Here is a 12,661-nt window from a genome sequence, read left to right as displayed (position 1 = left end):
GAAGCTCAGAGCCATGAACCAGCCAACATTTGTAAGATTTGCCCTTTCAGCCCTCTGCAGGTCAGACACTCCACAGACTGATGGAATGGTAGTGGCTGGAGGGGAGTGCTGGGGCCAGCCTGGCCCAGGCAGGACCACACCCACAAATCCTTCAACATCTTCCCTCAGAGCTGTGCCAGAATTTCCCCAAATCACTGAAGTCTGACCCTGCACAAAGGGCAAGGGAATAGTGTGCAGGGAGTAAAAATGAATTGCTGTGCCTTTGCTGTCAAGCTCGTGCAGAAGGCAGCAGCCATCTCCAGAAGGCTTGTTCAGCAGCTGCAGCTGCTGGGACAGAGGCACACACAAGGACATGGAGCACACAGCCCATGCTGGCATCAGTGCAGCTACACCAGACTCATGTGCACCTCACCCACTTCCCTAAGTGCTTGCCAGACTCAGTGCTTCCATCTGTTCCTCATCTACATCCCCAGGTGACTGCAGGGTGCTGAGCACCCACAAGAATCCCCCTCACACTGCCAGTATTCCAGCTGGAAAACATCTCCAGGTTAGATGTAATGCTGGTAACAGAGATGCACAATGCCCCAAAAAAAGCCATGTCAGATGGATTCATGGATTAGTGATTTTAGCTCCTTGCTTCAACAAGAGCAGTGAATTCCCTGGTCAGCCTGTGCTATTTACACCTCTCTATTACTGCATGCTACAGCCACTTACATTTTTGGCTCTTTATTGCTGCCCATCCCTGTCTTCCAAAAACCATGTAAGACTCCATCTCTTAACAGTGGTATTGTTTTGGTGTCCTGTACTACTCTAAGCTTTCCTACCCTGCTCCCCAGACTCAGTAGGTTCTTTACCACAAGAAGTCTCTAATAATGATACTTTATTGCCATTCTTTCCCTTCCTGGTATTTTGCTGTTGAACAGTCACCAACAAAATGTAGCATCTCTAACTTATAAATCCAGAAAAAAAGGATGATGTTGACGAGATTAAAAAAAAAACCTTTCTAGGAAAAATACTTTCAAGTTTTAAAGGCAAAGGGAAAAACAAATTGTTTATAAAACATTCATAGCACTATGGTGCAATAAAGCAAATGCCTTCCAGCAACTTTAAAATCTCAATCAGTCTCATGTCTTATGTACACTGACTGCAGGTGAAGGCAAGAAGAGGATAAACAGGACAGCTTCTGTATTGCTACAGAAGCTGAGGCTACTCAGGGTTTGTATTTTTGTTTAGTATTACAAGGTGAGAATTTGTTGAGGATTCTAGTCTAACATAGCAGATGCTGGAAGATGGAAGTTAAGACTGGAAACAACCTCAAGGCATTTTGTAGTCAATTATTCTCTCTCCAAGTACTATCATAAGTGAGCCAAGCAGTCACAGCCAGCATGAGACTTTCAGGGGAACCTAAGAGTAACAGTGGGGGAGAGGTTCCCCCCTTTCAAACTGTTATTAGAGAAGTTCAAGCCAAAACAAACATCTACGTGCACAGAAACAAAGTACTGTGCCTTCCAACACATGTTGGTGTTCCACAGCTTTAGGATTCATAGTATCCCAATAAGCTTGCTACAAGGTTTAGAAAATGACAAACCTCAATTTCCATAAGCAAGATAACGTCCTGCAAATACTAGTGCCAGTGCATTATGCCAGGGGATGTAAGAAAGGTTTTTCCTTGTACCACTTTCAGTCTTTGCCATAGCCAGACGTGGTTTTGTACCCGCCCCTTCAGTGCAGCCTGCCCTTGACATGAGCACTGCACAGCTCTGAGGGCGCAGGCTCCCTCCATCCAAACAGGCTCACACACCACTGCTCCCACTGGGGACTGCACTAACAGCTTCTGCCACACCATGTCTGCTGATAAACCAGCAACAACAGCTCTCCACCAATCCTGGACACTGCCTTCTGTCACCAAAGCTGTGGCACTGCCAGCTCAAGCTGGCGTCAGGCAATGGCTCTGCAGTGCCACCAAAAGCAGCGACTGCTCCCCCAGACTGCCCTCACTCCCCTCCCTTGAGTGCAGACACAGCAAAGGGCACTGGGCAGCTGGCCTGAAGGCAAACTCCACCTTCCTGCTTCCCAGGGGGACTCAGCAGCTCCTGACCCACACTGCTGAGCAGCTTTGGGACTGCTCCTGCTGCTCCTGAGGGCAGGGCCAGAATGAGGGCTGGGGAGCAGGGACAGGGGGGAGTCTCCTGCAGCACTGGTGCTGTAAACCAGACCAAGCGGTTGTGGAACCAGGCTGCATGAGAAGGAACTAAACACAGGAGTGCTCAAGTAGTCCACCATAAATAGCAAGGTTAATGACGAAATCCTCATCTTCAGCAGCATTGTGTGTGAACTTTGCAACATGATGAAAATCTACATGAAAACCATCATTTCACCAGACTAACCTTCCTTTCAGAAATAGTACTAAGGCACAATACATACTTTTAACTAAATTCTCCACTGAAAGGCTGGAGATGATACCTAAGAAGTCCAATACTGTTGGATACTAACATCTGTTGTCTGCCTTTTAAGCAGATGGTAGAGAACTCACTGATTTACCATGTTCTCCCCCATTACTTCTGCCCTGTATCTGAAGGAATTTGTATTAATACAGATAAAAAGAGATGCCACAAAGATGGCTCAAGCAAGAAGATGAAACTGTGGTTATTAAAGTGATGTTGGTGAAGAGTCTTTATGAGGCTAAGAAAAAATCTTCTTCAATGTTCCCCACTATTTAGTGTGCCAGAGCAAATTAAAAAATGGATGATTGATTTTTCTCTCATGAAAGAGTAAATATACAGGAAATGCAAACTGCTAGCTTCAAAAATCCACAGCATCATAAAATACATACTTGAACTCCAATACCTGAAAAATGCAACACATCAAAAGTCCTGCCCACTGATTAGCTATCAAGTCTCATTTTTGTGAGCAAGAATTTTCATGTTTGCTATTACCTATTTCCTAGAAAATTACACAGAAGGAAATAATATCCATTTGTCTGTATCAACAAAAAAAGGCAAGACAATTTAAGTGTAAATCCATGGAAAGAATTCTTTAGCTCTTCTCAAAGGAAGAGCTGAATTCCTCCATCCATTTTTGTAACAGAAAAACACAATATTTAATTTTGAGAAAAAAATTATAGGACATTCACATGAAAGCTTGATCAAAACTTATAAAGCATAACAAAGTCACAATCATTTTCTAAGAAAGCAAGCAGAGAGCACACAAGCCCTGCTTGGGAAGCAGAGCTTCTCAAGTTGGATTTGTGTGTGTGGGGCACAGAGCTGTCACTGTTGGGCTGCTGAAGGCTTCCATGACACTTTGCACCAAACTGGAGGCCATGGCTGTACTTGGAAGAGCAGAGAATGCAAGTGGCTGCTGCACTGGAACGGAGATGCTTTGCCTGAATCCCTTCTGCAGACACACACACACACACACTCTCCAAAAAACCCCTCAATCCCTCAACTCTAGGTTCTGTGGTATTTCTGAATATACTGATAAATGCAGACAATTTCACATGACCCTGAAAGACACATGACAGGCTTAATATTCACTGCTAGCAAGATAGGAAAGAAAGCATCACTACAACAGGGCTGAAATTAAAATTCAAAGAAAGGAAGGCTGCAGGGTCTGGTTTCTTGCAAGGCTTGGTGGTTTTTGCCCTTCTCAGTGCAGGTACACGTGTGTCAATAGAGAAAAAGCTCTATAATACCAAAATACAGCAGTCAGTTCCAGACTGTCACATTGGCATTGAAGAAATAGATGAATTATGCCGAACAAGCCAAATACAAAAAGTTCAAGATAGCTGTCAGATCAGTATTTCAATGGTCTGCAAACATGTGTATAAATATATTCCCACTAATCAGCTCAGCATCTTCCTTACTCCAGTACCTCTCTCCATGTTACCTGAACTGCCACAGTGACTCATTTACCAAACCACCATAGCCAAAAAATCACCTTCTATATTTACCAGTGTGGAATCCTTTGAACCCCTCAGGGAAATCCCCAGGGCCTCGCCCTGAGAGGACACACCATAGAGTCTTCACCTAGGCTGAAAGAGAAGACTTCCCATGGAGCCTCTCAACATGGATCCACCCCAGTTTTCATTCCCCATCTGTTCCTAATTCTTGTGGTTTCTCCTTTCCCTGTTTCCTCACTGGTTGTGGCACCCCTGGTGGCCAGCCCCATCTCCCCTGCAGGGCAATGCCCTTTACAGCACCCCCGGGCCCTCAGACCATTGGCTGCTGACCCCACACTGACCCCTGTGCACCCCATGGCCAGGTCTCTTGCCTGGTTTCCCTTTGGGGCGCTGCAATAAACCTCGCTGGAACTGACCATATAAAGGCCCTCCTGCCTCTCTTGGCTGAGCTAGCTGTGCTGAGTGGGGTGTGTGGACTTGCCTGAATGCTCACCCAAGTGGCTTTTCCACAGGAGATGCTCATTGGGAATTGGGTAGCAGCATCCACCACCTAAACACCACGCTGCTACACACTGGTTTATCACAGAGCAGGCAGTAGTAAAAGCTACTAGCAGCATATTAAGTTCTAAGCAGCAAGAAAAGATGGCATTCAAAATCACAGCTGAATCCTTCACAACTGTGCCAAGTGTTACACACTTTTCATTAGTTACATAGAATTGCTTCTCACCTCACTTTATAACCAGATGGTTTCTATCTATCCCTCAATACTTCAGAGAAAAACAGAGCTCACCAAAATATTAAGATCCAAGGTTCTGCTTATACCAGTGCTTACACCTCTTCTTTAAAATATCTGGTACAATTTTCCATAGGATCAAATGACTTCCAAGAATTTTTTTATCACCATCTGAAGATTAAGCTAAACCATGAACATTTGTTTGTTTTTCTTGCATTTTCCTTCCTTCCATGATGTTCCAGTAATTACCCTGTGCCACTCTCACTCTGGTAACTAGCAGCAAGCTCCAGTGAGAGCTCCCTTTCAAAGGAAGTGAGCCTAAAATTCACTGTTTCAGACACAGCTCTTCTAAAATATCCCAAATTCCCTGCTCCTTACAACTCTCCTGGGATCTTTATGCTAATAAAAAGGCTCCAGGCAGAGCCCTCTGACACACTGAAGATCATCTTAGCTGTCGCCTTAAGACCACCACCTCTGATCTCCACTTGGACACAACTGTTCCAGTTTTAGGCTCAAGGACATTCTTCTCAAAAGCAGCAGCTCAGGATTTGAAAGCTGATCAGACCATAAAAATGTAAAAATCTATGAAGAATTTAGATAGAGAAACCAGATTCTCATCTGCTTATCTCTGGTTCCCCACAGGATAGTTCTCCCTCTCTATGTTAACAGGTTTATCATTATTATCAGGTATTCCAGAGGACTGTTAGAAGCAATCACAGTCTTCCCCAAACACACCACTGAAATGAAGCACAGGAGTAGCAACCCCAAAACAGGTATTAGCCAAACAGCTCTACAGATTGATAGCCTTGCTTTTAAAAACAAAAGCTTGTTGGTCCTTTCCCTTCCCTTTCTTTCCCATGCACTCAACTGAAGTCAAGATTCTGCTGACACACCAGGACAGTAACATGGATTCTGAATACAAGTGACACTGGAGATCTTACCTGACAACACCCAATTCTCCCAGCCAAAAGTGAGTTGTAGGAACAGAAATAATTCTTCACCAAATCATATGCAACCAGCTGTTCATTTTTTTATTATTATTACTGATTGAACACTAAATTAATTTCTCATAAAACATTCATAACATTCCAGGACCATTATGTGTTTTGCATTGGCTCCAATATAAATGCCCAGCTTATTTCATTTTGTTGAACAGTCAAAAATATTTGTTAATAATTTCACTTGACAAAACAAGAAAAGGTTTGTGGATGTGACAGCCTGGTCAGAGAGCAAGAAAACCAGGTAAATTTTCCCAGAATCAGCTTGTGAGACCTTTAGGGAGTTGAAGATAAACAATGATCGCTTGTTATTATAAACAACCTGCAGGTGTTGTTTTCCTACTCGGTGTTTTCCTGGTTTTCTCAAAGGTTGTTTGTAGGAAAGGGGCTTTGTTAATCAGGCAATCAGGTGCAGTGTACTGATTAACTGGCCAGTCTGGTCTGTGTGTGTCAGAACAGTGAATAAAAGAGAGAATCCAAAGTCAGGGGGATGCTGTGCAAACCTGTCCAAAGCCTGCTGGTGACTCTGGGTCTTTCTTACTCAACAGCAACAAGGCTCCAAATCAACCCTCTCCATTTTACCTGCAGCAGATGAGATGTATGATGCATGATTAATGTAACAAAGCCAAAAGGCTTTTCTCCAGTGTTTGCCAATTCTGTAGCTGCCTTTTCCTCTGTGCTCCATAGGAAGTTTTGCTGTCAAATCTGCAAAACTCCCAAGTGTTTTCTGCAATTGCTAGAGGGTTTTTTTGGTTGGTACTTTTTGGGGCATTTGGGGTTGGGAGGCTCTATTATTATCAGGTTTCAATCCATACCATGCTTTCCTTTAATAAATATTTTGTAAAGCACATAAAATACCTTTTCTTTCACTCTGAAGATTTAAGGGCATTGGGGAGTTCTGCATGTGAATTTCCCCACTCTGAACTGTAACTGATATGCCTCACAGGGAACTTAACAGATAATTATTTTCCCTATGGAATGTTTTTAAATGATATGGCATAATCTGGTGTACTGAAAACATGCAGGAGCCTTAATCTGCTATTTCTTACCTAGGTAAAAAGCAAATTGTTTCCACAGGGCATGGTCCTTATCTGAGAAAGCAGCAAATCCTGCACAATGAACATGCCACTAGTAGTAATATAATCTTCTATGTATTCTACATTCTCTTTTTAGTCAGATCTATAATCATCAACTAATTCACCCCAGTTTACCTTGAGGTTAAACAAAAGGAAAGAAACAAACCCAAGAAACTTTCATTTTGGCATAGGAAATTAAAAGCCTAGAATCTTAAATGAAGAAAAATCAATATTTTAGTCAAAATTAGATTTTAAGAGTTTCTGGTATCAAACATGGAGGTTTCAATTTCAATTAAAAAGCTGTATTGGGATGCATAATAATCCATTATAAAAGTGCATTATAAAAAGACCCCTGGAGAAACAAAGAAGCTGGAAGAAGCCTTCTTACAAATCCAGGAACACATTAAATCACATACGAGTGTGATCTGAAACACAAAACTCTTCAAGTTTTAAAAACAGACATTGAAACTGAATTATTCAAGAGAAAACATTGGTTTGTGACATTTTCAGAACATCACACTTCCTTGACAGAAATTTTTCATTTCTCCAAGATTTGCATTTATTCAACAGGCATAAAATGGACTTCTCAAGCTTGCCATTGAACATATTAATATTTGCTCTTCAACTTTTATTTCAACTACGTTACCACAAAAGGGTAAGAATACTCATGCCACTGTGTAAACTACAGTGTTCTTCACAGAACTAATGATCTTGGGATTATGCAGCCTCAAGGCTGCAACACAGATTCTGCAGATTCACAGGAATCAGTGAAATCTTTGCTCTAAAAGATCTATGCTGCAAGTTTTCATATCTCTGTAACTCTGAACATGACAAAGTGAACACATTTTTGGTACTTAATATCTTAGAAAAAGTCTATCTGTAGCTGTGCTTTTTTCCCATTCACTTCCTTAAGATGAAAGTTCAAGTTTTTAAATTGGTGATAATCAGAGGAATTCATACTTTACTGTTCCCTTACACAAAAACCAAAACAAGTGGTGAGTCTTTCAAGTTGAAGGTCAAAACAGGTACTATTTCAGAGTAAATTATCCCAAAGTTTTCATGTTACTCATGAAATTGCTCATTCAATCAGGTGTTTCAGAAACAGAGCAGCACATTTTTGCAATTGCAGTTTTGAAGAACCCCCAGCCAATACAGACTATGAACCATTTCTATGTTAACCACAGAGCAGATGAACAGACTGCCTAAGTATTTGCATTTATCGTTTGGTCTCCATTTGCTACGCTGAGCTGTGTAAATGGAATGTGAAGTTAGACAAAAGGAACACAAGGAAACGTGCATTGTGTGACAACAGCCTAGTGTATGTGACAGTGGGAATGAAGTGAACACCTCCTACCTGTGGGCACAAAGTCTCAATGTGATTTGCTGCCATTTGGACAATTTTCGTTCCATCTTCATTTGTTGACAATGAACAAGCAAGATTGGCCACCTTAAATAAAATAAATAGACTTAAATTAGCAATCAGCCTTGTAAGCAAATATTCCTGCTCAAACTTCAAACCTGCCAAAAAACATCTCTGCTAGAAAGCCTTCATTCTGGGGGAGAAATATTTTGTCAAAGAATGTTTTTGAACAGGGAAGCACTGCAGGAGGGGAAAAGAGCTGTGGAAAGAGGTGACAGTGATGAGAAATCTTACCACCTCACCCCAATTTAGGCTCAGCAGGTAACAGCTGCAGAGTGGTGTTTAGAAAATAGGAGGAAATTTCAAAGTAAGAGCCTAAGGTTTCAGCAGATTGCCTGTGATCTTGCCCCTTAATTTTTCAGAGCCCTTCAAACCATAACCAGCTTTTACACTGTTCTTTTAAACTTACTTTTAAGACCTTAAAGCTCAAATAAAATTTATCTTGCTGTACTTAAACACAAAATAATTTCTGCCCTGAGCTATCAACAAATTATTCTTTTAGTGGTATGGTTTTCAACTGAAATGATCATATCATACAACATACACAGTGCAACCAACAGTGACAAGGTATATGGAAACTTGAAATCTGTGAAAGAACAAATCTATCTTCTACTATAACATACACCATAGAGATACAGCTTCCTTTAAAGTAAAAATCTCTTCCACGATGCTCCACAAGTTTAAATGGATGAAGGAGAAAGTATCTCACTGCAAATGAGTATCAGCAGGCTGAAAGAGACAGGTTTGACAAAGGTACAAGAGGCTGGGACACTGGGATCCAGAAGATCTTTTTATCAGCTGTAGTAATATCAAGTCCTCCTGTAAACTACTGCACACTTGTCAACCATCACAGCCTTCCCTGAAGTAGCTGCAGTGCCTGCAACCACTTAATGTTAATGCAGACCAAACAGTGCCTGAGAACCAGTACTGCCAATATCAACACGGCCACAGTCATTTTGGAGTTACCCAAAACTCATACAACAACTTCTACAGTTCAGCTGCCGTGACATAAAAGCAAATCTTCCTTTAGCAACATTTTAGGACACCATCACTACTACCTCAAGAATAATCTACTACACCAAAGGCTTTTACTGTCCTTAACTGATAGAAGTAATTACAAGGCATTACTCAGTGCAAAGACAAATAAATTACTTTTCCTATTGAAAATTCAGAAGAAATTAAGAATCACTTTCTGAAGGGGATGAGATTTGGAATGCAGGGCCTTCCACGTACACCTGTGCCTACACAAAAATACTTTGTACAACTTTCCCTGGTATTCCAAGACAATTCACTGGTTCCCTACCCATGTGATGTATTATCTTTTCCACACTAAAAAAATGGTTAAGACTGAAGAAATCTGGTTTTCATAAATGTGCTAACACTGTATTCTCTTCTATTTGAAGTAAACTGGCATAGGTTGGTTTTTTAATGCAGTATCTGAAAAAAAAGGGTTTGATTCTATGCTTTCCTTCCTGACTCTTCAACTTAAAGTACCCACAGATGACTTTGTATCATCACAGTACAGCTCTAAAAGATGCTATTCCCTCCCCTCAAAAAAGAAGAAAAAAAATTAGTTGTTTTTCTGTGGAGTGCAGGTCAGAAGTTTTCACTATTGGTCCCAACAATCAATTCATACTGGCTTCAGTATTTTAATTCCCTTGCCTCAGTATCTGAGGTGCTTGTGTATCCCTAATTTAAATCTGTGTTCACTCACACTTTCTTCCTACACCACCTATGTAAAATAAAGCACTCTACAGGACTCAGTGCAAACATTATTGATTTAAAGAACCCTTCTATGTCTAAAAGCAGCAACATTTCAAGGGTAAAATAAAAAGGCAATGCCAGCCATTCCAACAGGGCAAAAACTCTCAGCAGCTTTTTTTTTCTCTCTTTAACCATAAGGTAAGCAGGTTTTTCAAATTCATTTGCCAGTTTCAAGAAAAACATTACTTTCATGTCCTGGAATCCAGTACAAACGTGGGCAATATGGAGCTCCTGTTTATCAGGGAGGAGCTGCTCTAAGTGTTTTGTCCCTGCCATGATGAGCAAGGCAGATACAGACAGTTCACAGCAAGTTTTTATCCTGTTTGCTAGTTACACTGGCTCCAACATTTCAGTACAAATACAGTCCTTGATGTAAATTGTGTCACAGTCACAGAATAATAAATTAGGATGAAAGAGGTTCCCAGAGATCATGTACTCCAACCCCCGTTCAAAATGTGAGAATGAACTTGAAACCATCTGGTGCCAGTGGCTCCATGTAACACATCAGCACTGGGGACAAGTTCTGTGAGTGTTACCAGATCATGTGGGAGATTAGAAGGGTTAAAAAGTGTGGCTCTTCTCTGGCAAAGCATGCTCAGGTTGGGAAGGAGCTCTGAATGCACAAGTATTCCTTTTTATTTGAAGTCAACAGCAATAAGAGTTTTTTGAATATAAAGAGGAACAACTTTCTGAGCTCATGCTTCCCCTCCTGATCCTTCAGCCCTAAGCATTCCTTGCTCATGGCCCATTTCAGAAAAGTATTCTCAAAGCACAAGCAGCAAACCTAGGGTAGGGAATAAGCACTAGGAATTTACATTAGGCCATTTTACAACAGCAAACAGAGGTCTGTAATATTTACATAAGGTGTCTTTAAAATATCTATTAAGTTAAACAAAGTAGCATTGGCTACTTTGGAATAAACATATGCTGTATTTTGGATGAATATTTGGAGTTCATACTACAGCGCACTGCCAGCAGCAAATTTAGACCTTTGCCTTTCATTTTGAGCAATGTTAATAAGGCTTCTGTTTCCATGAGAAAATAGGTAGAATTTTCTTCTCCTGGCACTGAAGCAGCACTTGTCCACAAGTACCTTATGCATAAGTAAAAGGGCTTTCAGTCAATCTCAGCAGTAGGTGGTCAGGCTCACAGCTGTTCCACCCAAAGACAATTCAGATCCCTCGAGTCATTAACATGGTCTCAGCCATCAGCACATTCACTGTTGGTGCTTCCCTCAGCAGCTCCTGAAGAGATCTTCTTAACACAAATCCAAACCATAATAATTCAAATAAATCACATGGAAGGAGGCAAACACCTGTGTGTAATTTTTCCAAGCAGGAGCAAGGGCATGTGTGAACCTGAAGTCTCTTTTGAGGCTATAATGTTGCTAATAAGGAAGGCAAGCTGTTTCAGCAATAGTAAATGTCTATAGTCTATAAGAAAAAATCAAGCCCTAGCTCGGATAAGACCTTACTGTCATGTATCACACACATCTCAAAAGGTTTTTGCAATCTGAGAAATCTTCATTACACCACAGTCTCTCCCCTAAGCAGTATAAACTACACAAATACATCACATTTCTTTTGTATTCTCTGGAAGAAACTAGCTTCCCCTAGGGGACTTCAAACCCAAGTACACTGCAACTTCAAAACTGCAAAATGAAAATCCAAGATTGCTCTCAGTCAGAAAAGAATTGTCCTTCCGAAGAGCAAAGTTTGTCAGGACAAATAAAAAGCTTTCTTGTAGGCTGGTCTGATTGAAATCAGAACTCTACCAAAAAAAAAATTATCATTTTCTCCAGACATTTTAAAGACACTAAGAAAGCAGTTATAGAGCTTTTCCTTGAAAACATAACAAACAGAGAACAAACCATCCTTGATGAGGTTTAGCAACATCAATTAATACACTAATTAAGGTGCAGTGGGAAAATAAGACTTTGAACTGAGCATGTAAGTGCAGCACTGGCAGTAGATAAAATATTTCCTTAGCTGGATGGATTTTTAGATTCTGAAGGCATTTTTTGATGCCCATTATCTCTACACAGAAGATATGCCAATGGACATTTCTTTTATTCCTGCAGTTATTAAACAACTTTTTACAGGCACTTTAACTGGTGCTTTTACTATTGGGTGAGGGTTCACCCTTCTGTATTGGGGAGGGGGTTCCTCTCTTTACAGTATCATGACCCAACAACTTTTCAGGCTAGAAACTGCTGAAGAGTAAGATTTGGGTATTGCAGATATACTCTGTTAAAAAATAATTTGACAAATCATATTGCTCTCCTTGATTTATACATTACATGGGACTGGTGTATCGAGGAGAGAGCACAACTGGAAATGCGTGCCCAGATTTTTTCAGTTCCTACTCTTTACCAAACAACTGAAAGGCAAAGAAAGATGCACTTAAAGGCCATGAGAGATAAATTATACATGAACAAGTTCACTCTGTTGTCCAAACTTCCTTGGGGTGGAAGACTTTTTCCCTTGCCTATGCTCACACAAGTGCATTCACACTGTGGATCCCCCAATGTTCTCTCCCCAAGCAGAGGATGAAGGCTTTAAAGTGAAGATGAAGGCTCAAGCTTCATTCAACCTCAGATTTCCACCAGGTATTAATGCAAAACAGAAAACACATTTAGGTAAAACACCCTGGAGAGCCACTAATTACCTCCAGTGGATTTCCAGAAATCCAGTGGTAATTCTTAACAGCCAAATACCTGAAGCTATCTATTGCTGAAAGAAACAGAGATAGCCTAACATCCTTTCTGTG

General features: G+C 40.9%; 1 protein-coding gene across 4 annotated transcripts in view; it reads right to left on the bottom strand.

Moving 5' to 3' along the window:
• The window catches only part of CTNNA3 (catenin alpha 3), a 415,145-nt gene that overhangs the window by 139,001 nt on the left and 263,483 nt on the right, over nt 1–12,661 (bottom strand). For all 4 annotated transcript variants that reach the window (XM_030950971.1, XM_030950972.1, XM_030950975.1 and 1 more), the window contains one exon: nt 8,063–8,155. In XM_030950971.1, coding sequence (XP_030806831.1) covers nt 8,063–8,155 — 93 coding nt within the window. The remainder of the gene's footprint in view (nt 1–8,062; nt 8,156–12,661) is intronic.

Source organism: Camarhynchus parvulus, chromosome 6 (assembly GCF_901933205.1).
Source record: "Camarhynchus parvulus chromosome 6, STF_HiC, whole genome shotgun sequence".
Lineage (NCBI taxonomy): Eukaryota > Metazoa > Chordata > Aves > Passeriformes > Thraupidae > Camarhynchus > Camarhynchus parvulus.
Note: the sequence above shows the minus strand (reverse complement) of the source record. Positions and strands in the feature narration are given on the sequence as shown.